Source organism: Solanum tuberosum, unplaced genomic scaffold, assembly GCF_000226075.1.
Source record: "Solanum tuberosum cultivar DM 1-3 516 R44 unplaced genomic scaffold, SolTub_3.0 scf00485, whole genome shotgun sequence".
Classification (NCBI taxonomy): Eukaryota; Viridiplantae; Streptophyta; class Magnoliopsida; order Solanales; family Solanaceae; genus Solanum; species Solanum tuberosum.
Window position 1 is genome coordinate 229,117 of NW_006239399.1, and position 8,981 is coordinate 238,097.

At 35.8% G+C, this 8,981-nt stretch overlaps 2 protein-coding genes across 2 annotated transcripts; one reads left to right on the top strand and one right to left on the bottom strand.

Moving 5' to 3' along the window:
• Positions 1 to 733: 733 nt before the first annotated feature.
• LOC102604489 (uncharacterized) lies at positions 734 to 3,004 on the top strand. Its single transcript, XM_006364087.2, has 3 exons — positions 734 to 1,184; positions 2,033 to 2,161; positions 2,607 to 3,004. The coding sequence occupies exons 1-3, from the start codon at positions 855 to 857 to the stop codon at positions 2,775 to 2,777; spliced, it is 630 nt and encodes a 209-aa protein (XP_006364149.1). The 5' UTR covers positions 734 to 854; the 3' UTR covers positions 2,778 to 3,004.
• Positions 3,005 to 3,146: 142 nt separating this feature from the next.
• LOC102604822 (uncharacterized) lies at positions 3,147 to 7,231 on the bottom strand. Its single transcript, XM_006364088.2, has 9 exons — positions 7,042 to 7,231; positions 6,885 to 6,965; positions 5,373 to 5,462; positions 5,096 to 5,262; positions 4,431 to 4,500; positions 4,157 to 4,236; positions 3,719 to 3,781; positions 3,541 to 3,617; positions 3,147 to 3,464 (listed from the first exon to the last, which is right to left on the bottom strand). Exons 1-9 carry the CDS (start codon positions 7,117 to 7,119, stop codon positions 3,364 to 3,366), a joined length of 807 nt encoding a protein of 268 aa, XP_006364150.1. The 5' UTR covers positions 7,120 to 7,231; the 3' UTR covers positions 3,147 to 3,363.
• Positions 7,232 to 8,981: the final 1,750 nt, after the last annotated feature.

Sequence of the window (8,981 nt, forward strand, 5' to 3'; positions counted from 1 at the left end):
AGGTTACCGAATAAATGGTTGGGGAACGAATTAAATTTTTATAATTAACAGCTTATTGGTGTGGGGACGGATTATTCAATTTCCTTATTGGTAAACCTTAACCCGTTAAGAATTATCATAATTACATTTTTATTCTAGGTATATTAGCCTCATTTAATATTTTACAATAATATATAAGAGTAATTATATATTTTTCTTTTCTTATTCCTAACTCCTAAAGGCTAAAGCCGTAAAGCCACGAAACCTATTTACTTTTCTATAATTATCTATTTTTCTTTAAAGAATAGAGCGCGAATCAGCTAACTCAAAAAAGTATTGAGGATATATACATGAAAAGTATGCAACAATTTATCGAGTCATTGGCAAAGATGCTTCAACTAGACAATGAAAATGTGACAACCAGTTAAAATTCTAGATTAAATTTATCCATTTTATCTTGTTACTGTTTAAAAATCATCCTTTTAGTAAGGTGCGTTCATAAATAAAAAAGGATACCATAGAGATTAGAGGTTAACTGATACACTCCGCTAATCTGAAATCAAACTAATCGATATCTTATAAGTTGGCTAACGAACTATTAAATTTAAAAACTGATATCCGATAAGCCAAACTTTTAGGTGAAATTATCCACCCAATCCGTAAACCGTCATACCTTCAAATCCTGAATTCGTGGTTGGCTAAAGATAGTAGTAAACTATTAATTCCATTTCTTCAATCTCAAATAAAAAAAGAAAAATAAATTGTAAAGTGGAACATTCATGCAAGTGCTGCTTAAATTTCTACTTTCTAACATATACTATGCACACTAAAAAATCATTAACAAATCTCCTAACTGAAATTAAATAATTGATACAATGAAAAAGCAAATGCAGAATGTATCAACAATAATTATCTGCTCGTTGCTGCTATTGATTGATAGTGAAATTGGAAATTATTACCGATTTGTCGAGGGAGCACAACGGACCATTCAAGTTTCCGACGATCTAGACGACGTCGTTGACGATGAAGAAGACGAGGCTTGGAGAGAATGGGGAAGGACGAAATCGACTAGCTCCGATTTCGATCCACCGCCGACGGATTTTGGTACGATGAGTCCGTCGGAAATTCAAGTGGAAATGATGAAGCGGCAGCTGGGTCCGGTTTTTGGGTTTGTTAAACTCCGACTTGGAACTCGTCGGACTCAGGTATCTCTTGCTTTACCTTCTTTTTTTGTGTGTTGATTCCGATTAATGTGATGAGTAGTGACGCGCTAAATTGATTTTCCTAACTAATAGTATTGAATCTAGTGAAATAGTTGTCTTGCTGAAAGAGTAATCTACCAATTGCCTTTCAATTTCAAGTTAGTTGTACCCATTTTGCAGTGGCGGATGCATAGTGACCAAAGATTTATATATGAAAATTTCTGAAAATTAGAATCTATTTGTGTTTTGAACCCATATTTACATTGAGTTTTGAATCTTTTGAATATATAAGATTAAATGTTAGATCCATCTCTAATCATTTGGATGTATTTGGGTTATATAAGTAGAGTGAGAAAATTAGTTGACAAACTGCAGAATGTGGTAAGATCTGAAAACCTCAAGCAACTTGTTGGTACTGGGTTCATATGAACCTAGTACTTTCGATGGGGAGTATAAATTTATGTGTAAAAATGATCAATAAAATCGCAATAGTTAATTATATGAACTCATAACCTTAAAAAAATATAGTAATTGTTCAATTTAGAGCATCTAAAGATGGAATCCCATAAGCTTAAATCCCTGTTCCGCCTTTGATTCAGGTTGGGTTGAGAATAGATACATCTGAGTTTTACATAACACCTCATCTGTATTTAAAAGTGATTTTTTAGTATTACAATGATGAACCTAGATAGAAGGGAATAAATGTAGAGGATTACTAAAGCTGACTTCAATTGATTTGGATTGAACCATAGTTGACTGAATGGAAGAGTGTATATAGTTTGCAAAGGAGGGTTGGGCAGGATTGCAAAGTAAATTGTATGGTATTATTAACTGATATTACTTGTTTCCAGGAGAAAGTTTCTGAAATAGCGATGAGATGGACCAAACTAGCAAGAACTGGAGCAATTGAGGCAAAGTTCATGAGTGTTGATGTGAGCACAATCATGTTTACTATGGAGAAAGGTCAAGACTCTATAGAGGTTTGCCTTACTTCCAAAATATGATGTTTTATTCTATAACTACTAGCTTTACCTATTGATCCTTGAAACAAAGAGTTGAATATCAGAACACTTGTATAAAGGTCGTTGTGTGTCACCACCTCCCACCTATCCTACACAGTCAATTGAGGTTGTTATTGCGAAGCAACAGCTAAGGTTCACAGGGTCTTACCGTCTAAGCTGTTGGTACTCCATAGTTTCACGGAGAATTTCATTTCGCTTGGTCCATGTCTGAGACAGCAAGGCAGTCGTTGCACCATTCAGGTCAAGGGCTCTGGTTTTGCTCTAAATTTTTAGCCTTCTAAATCCACCCTTTATCGCATGGTTTTACTTAGTTCAATTCTTCATCGATATGTTAGTTGGTATTTGATAGAATCACTAGTTGTGTATACTAGAATAATTGAGACTCTCTTACTCCATTTTGCAGTTGAAAGAGTTTTTGTTGGACCAACCAGAAGCATATGAGATTAAACTAGGGGACCAACTTTTTCGAAGACCAGGAGATCCTCCTTTTGAAGAAGTATTTGAGAAGATTCAGAGGGAGAAAAGCAAAGTCGATCATACCAGCTCAAAGAAGAATAGGCATAATGAGTTGTAATCACCAGAAAAGAAATCTTGACAACTAATTTTGTTCACTTATAACATGTATTATCAGGAGGGTAGATGTAAATGGCTGGCATCTTACATGTTCTTTTTTCGACACACACTTGACACTCTGCTTACAAGCTATGCATCCAAATAACCAGTTAATTCTTCTGATGTTCGATCATTTAACATCTTGTACTGGGAAATATCTTTGTCTGAGTAATGGCGCTTCTAAGGGAATGATTTTGTTTAAGTTTCTCCATGTCTTTCACCAATTATGATTTATGAATGGAGCTAAGGGACTATCAATAGTACCCTTGTAGAAGAGGACAATTGACATCCTCCATAATGTCCTAAAAACTGGATCTGTTAGATGGTTATATGACATTCCTAAACTGTGTGCTGCTCATCATAAATTATTTTAATTCAAACATAATATAAACCATCCCACAAACTAGATTGTGTATACATAGGGATGACCAGAGCAGGCACAATGCTCAAATCCATAATTCTGTAAGAAAAGATTATCGATAACGGAGGATATTGCAGTAGACCCTCTCAGCTTTTAAAAAATGCAAGTTGAGTGAAAGAACACAGGATCATTTCAGCTTATTGCTGAAGTCAGAGAGCTCGAGAACGCGAATTCTGGAAATGCCAGCAGCTTCCTCCCTCTCCTTTTGAGTATTGTAACCCCAGTCCCCTGCTTCAAGAAATCAGATCAGCAATCACTACAACATTGCAAATCTATAAGAAACAAAGTGAGTATGATAAGTCACCTAGATACAAGTTCCATCCATCCAACTCGGACTCTTTAATCACATTCTTTAAAGTAGCAAGCCGGTCTTCCACAAAGCTGAGCAATATTCAGAAAAAGTAGACACTTAATTTCACGCGGTAGAAGCCAAATGGCTATTCAAAAGAAGTTTGAGTAGTTCTTATGCTATGAAATCTTACTGTAGTTTCAGACCCTGGTGTTCTGGCATTTCCTGAAGTTGCTTAAGCACTTTTACTTTAGGTCTGATTAAAAAGAAATTTCATGTAAGCATGAATATGTGCTTGAATAAGTAAACACTAATTGACCATGTCTTTTTTTTTTTTTTTGATGACAAGGAAAACCCGCAGCCGCTACCCTTTGGGTGCGCACAGGGTAAAACCCTCGCTCCTATGCAATAGCTCGCAAACCACATAGGAGAGGTAACCCGCACTAGGCAAGCACGGTGCGACGAGTTCAACCCAGAAGGCAAACTCCTTGCTTTCGCTGGCAAGGGGTTTCGAACATGACACCTCCAACATGAAAGTCCCAAGGCCAAACAACTGGGCCACACCGAAGGGTAGACCATGTCTCTTGATATTGCAGTTAGCTTAATCCAACTTCGCGTGAAGTAAACTTACCCTGTGCCGAGACCAAAGATCCTTTCAGCTGGAATAGTTATCCCAGCAATCCCTTTAAGTAATGCATCTGCAAAGCGGCTCTACAAATGGCAGTGGAGTACAAATATTAGATTCAACGGCTTATCTCAAGGCTCTTAAGAATACAATTCCACTTTCATCAAAAACAACCTAACGATTTAAAATATAAAATATCACTTGTATGCGTGGTGAATATTTCAGGATAAATTAGTTCGAAAGATTTTATCTTTAGGTGAATGTGCACATTCTAACAAACCTGCTTCGTAGTGACTATATAAAGCTTTGAACTTGCAAATTTCAGTGCATCAGGTACTCCAGGATAAAACCTGTATAGAAAGCATAAACTTTTTAGTATTTTTCCAATACAGTATATTCTTTGACGTGATTGAGTACTACCTTTAAACAACGGTGAATTTATTGTGCAATTTATGGAGCACGTGAGCTCATAGTCTTTCCACAAAATTATTGTCTTGAATTGATCTAATATTACCTGCTGGCACCCATGCTATTAAAGAGATTAATGATGTACTTGGTTTTACCTAGAAGAACAAGGATCAATTCCCACTTAATGCATTTTTTTTCTCTTTTCTTTAGTATGCACTCAAGTTCTTGAAATCTTAGATCCGCCTCTGACCGTAAAAAATAAGTGATTCTAGAGAATGACAATAAGATGAGCACCGACCAACTAATAGGTTGTAGTACTACTCGGAGTCTTAAAAGCTTATCAAGCTAGGAAACTGACAAGCAGATAGATTTAGTTTGTTTAGGAGTACATCATTCAATATAGGTAGTCTATAGTGTTCGTTTCTCTGTTTTTATTTAAGTTGGTTCAGTGATTATACATAAGCCAGAGATTAGAGCTAGTCAGGACCCTCAAGTGGTTGATTCGATCACACAGGCATAATCAACAGCTACACTTACCTGTTTGCACCTATCCAAGTAGCCAAATCATTGTCCATCCATTCATCTCTAACCTTACCGAAAAGATCTATAAGAAAATCTTTGTCTTCATTCCATTCTGCCATTATAATGGGTTTAATCTTTGCCCAGTTCTCAAGTATTCCCTCAACTGTTAGTCCCTCTGCAACCTATCACATTAAGAAAGATATCACCTCGACGAACTTTATGATACATCAGCTAGAATGAATAGATTTGTGTCATCCTATCCAAGACACTTGTATTTTTTTTGTGTACCCACCGAAGACTTGCGAATAGAAGGGATTCTCGACTCCAAGAGCAACCTCACAAGTAAGAGATTTTCATATCCAGTTTCCACTACAGGTCTAACCTGCAGAAAGTTTGAAGGTTGATCACTTTCTGCAACAACAACAACAACATACCCCGCATATTCCCACAAGTGGGGTCTAGGTAGGGTGAGTGTACACGGACCTTTCCCTACCTTTGGGTGGAGAAGCTGCTTCCAATAGATCCTTGGCTCAAGGAAAATCATTTTTTTTCAGAAAAATAGTTCGAAAGAAATGCAAGAGTAAAAGTTGTGATGATTAGCACAATTGGCACCCGTATATGGATCTCAAATATCATCGTTATTAAAACAGAAAATAGTTCACTCGCTGACAAAAGATTTACTCTGACAAGAAGGAGATGATTACGGACAACATTCACTTATTAGAATAGTATCTGTGCAATTATTACCAAATGCTATTCAAAACACTTCTGCTCAAGTAATTAAGGGATGAGAAATCAGTTCATCCCTTAATATGAAAATCAGTATTTCCCATATTGCAAAAATAGGAAAATCTGAGATTAATCGGTGTAGCAGTTTAGTAATTGTAACTCCACTCTGAACAACTTTGACGGAAGATTCAACAACAACAACAACATACTCAGTGTAGTCCCACAAAGTGACGGAAGATTCAAATATTTCCTTATTTCTCTTCCTTCTACTTCCTTTCCCTCTCCTTATTCACAAGGTACCCCACCCAAAAGATAAATAGATCAGAGGAAAACCTGTTGCTGAGAGTCAAAAGCATTGAAGTTTCAGAGCACCATCAGCATTTCAAGAATGACTCACTTATGAGTTTGAAATGCATACTTCGCCTGGTTTTTGCAATTTCATATAACCCAGAGGTCCACTAACTACATCACTGATTTCAACAGTTCACAGGATTATACACACACGACACACCAAGACTACTAACCTCAGGGGCGGATCTAGAAGCCAACATATTGGTTCAACATAGGTTTAGTTCAAACTCAATATTTATATTAAGAAATTCACTAAATAAGTTCAAAAAAACCCAGTTACTAATACATAATACCATCCTAGAATTTAGAACCCATAAAGTTCAAATCTCGGCTCCACCTCTGACTAGCCTAGTTCAACCCCAGATGAATATGCTAAGAACATTTAATAAATCACTTACGGCCATGACGTTGAACTCAATGTGCGCATTCCAACACCCTTTATAGTAGTGACTCATCTCATGAGAAAAGACTTTGTTTTCTTTCAAAGAAGCATGCTTAACACAACCTATTACATATATAAGCATTCAACACATATGTAAACTAAATCAGGGGCAAAAGCATGTCCAAATCCACCACTACCACAAATGTATCTCCTTCACATGAACAACTTTTCTTTCACTATTTCACCTGTAATTTTACTTTCTAAGGAAATGAACAAAGAAAGAATAATACTTTGACAAGCTAAGACAAAAAGATTAAAAAAAAAAAAAAAAAAGAACTTTACCACATGCATCTGATCTACAATCCAATCTTCCAAAGATGAGTCCACTCCATTGAAAAGACTAGGCCATCTCACTTTAGCAGCCTGCAAAACCAACATTTTTTTTCAAAAAAACAAAATTGAATATTGGGAAGCAAAAAGGGGCAAGTAAAGTGATGACCTTAACAGCAGAAAGAGAGCTTTCTCCACAGCTATCGCAGAGAACTCCATCAAAATCCAAGGCATACAAATCCCCCATTTTTGTGCCAGTTATTGGCTCTGAGGTTGTTAAATCTAAGCCTGTGTGATGGAGGGTCTCTTCAATACCCGCCAATCAAATTTGATCAAATACATTTTGACTCAAACTGACAGCTGATTTCTTGTAAGATCATCGTGGGCCTTATTGCCCTTGATCCGACCCGAATGACATGGCTCACCCGAATTTGGAATTAGGATGTATTGGGTTAATTAATCTGAATTCATGCCGAGTAAAGTTTTATATCAAGTTATTCTCTATTAATCATTGACAACTTTAGGGCTGCATCTTGGTCTTTTTTTTTTATTTATAGTGATTTTTTACTTCTAAAAATACTGGCATTAATACTATTTGAAATGACGGTAACAAGAAAATAAAGTTAACGACTACGATAGTTAAAATGATATTTTTTGAATACTTGTTTGAAAGTTTGAGAGTAAAGATAGAGATACAAGTTGTATAGATTCGTCTGGGCGAGAGATGAGAAAGTTCATGATCTAAATCAAGTGAAGTGCATCAAGGACAAGAATGACAATTTTTTGATAAAAGAGACACACATTAGAAAAGATAGATAGATATTTTTCATAAACACTTAAATGAAGAGGGGGATAGGGATATTGCATTAAGGAGTTAGAGCACTTTGAGAATCATAGAAAATTTGAATTTTGTAGATGAAAAAAAAAATGCAGACGGTGAGGAGGCGATCCATAAGATAAGGAGGGGCAAAGTCATTGAGCCACACGAGATTGTAGTGAAATTTTGAGAAAATATAGGCAAAATAGGTATGAAGTGGTTGACTATATTGTTTGATATAATTCTTAGGACGACTAGAATGTCAGAAGAATGGAAATGAAGTACAATAATTTTGTTGTATAAGAACAAGAGAAATATTCAAAATTGCAATAACGATGAGAGTATCAAGCTACTAAAATACTCTATGAAAGTTTAGGAGAAAATGATAGAGATAGGGTTGAGGAGGGGTGTGATCATCTTTGAGAATCAAATTTGAATTTATGTTGAGGTGATTAAACTACAAAAGTAATTCACCTTGTAAAAAGACTGTTGAAGTAATGCAGTGATAGTATAAGAAATTTATAGTGTTTATTGACCTAGAATAACATATAATAAAGTTTCTAGGGAGGTCCAATGGAGATATTTGGAATTTAGAGATGTTCATGTGACTTACATTCACACAATTCAGGACATAATATATATATATATATATATATATGATGGCATCAAATTCCATGTAAGAATAATGGGAGAAACTCATAAGCCTTTTCGATCGAAATAAGATTGCACTAAGGTTCAACCTTAGCCCACTTTTATTTACCTTAGTATTGGATGAATAGACATTGCGCATCTAATGAGAGATGTCATGGTGTTTTTTATTCATAGATGACATAATATTGATTGACGAGATGCACTAAAAAGTTAGCGATAAACTCAAAGTTTAGAGGCAGACCCCAAAGTTTAAAGATTTTAGGTTAAGCAGGACAAAGATTGAGTACTTGAATTGCAAGTTCCCATAGCGCAATGAGACAGAGCTGGAAGTGAAAATCGATATACAAGCTATTATCAAGTAGTTTGGGTCCATAATACACGGTAATGGGGAGATTGAGAAGGATAATATGCATCGTATTGAAGCAGGGTGGATGAAATAGAGACTCACTTATGAGGTTATATATGATTAACGTAGTATCACCAAGGCTTAAGGGCGAGTTCGACTTAGTGATAGTTAGATGTACCTTGTTATATAGGATAAGGTGTTGACTTGTCAAGAATGCATGTGTTCCGAAGATAAAGCTGATAACAGAGATGAGAATGCGCATATGGATTTGTAGACATACTAAAAGATATATATA

Bases quoted from the DNA above. Each gene is read 5' to 3' on its own strand.
- LOC102604489 (XM_006364087.2), top strand. From the start codon at position 855: ATGAAAAAGCAAATGCAGAATGTATCAACAATAATTATCTGCTCGTTG. The intron at 1,185-2,032 runs GTATCTCTTGCT...ACTTGTTTCCAG, and splicing joins TTGGAACTCGTCGGACTCAG to GAGAAAGTTTCTGAAATAGC. The intron at 2,162-2,606 runs GTTTGCCTTACT...TCCATTTTGCAG, and splicing joins AAGGTCAAGACTCTATAGAG to TTGAAAGAGTTTTTGTTGGA.
- LOC102604822 (XM_006364088.2), bottom strand. From the start codon at position 7,119: ATGGGGGATTTGTATGCCTTGGATTTTGATGGAGTTCTCTGCGATAGC. The intron at 3,782-4,156 runs GTAAGTTTACTT...CTTTTTAATCAG, and splicing joins ATCTTTGGTCTCGGCACAGG to ACCTAAAGTAAAAGTGCTTA. The intron at 3,465-3,540 runs GTGACTTATCAT...TTCTTGAAGCAG, and splicing joins TGGATGGAACTTGTATCTAG to GGGACTGGGGTTACAATACT.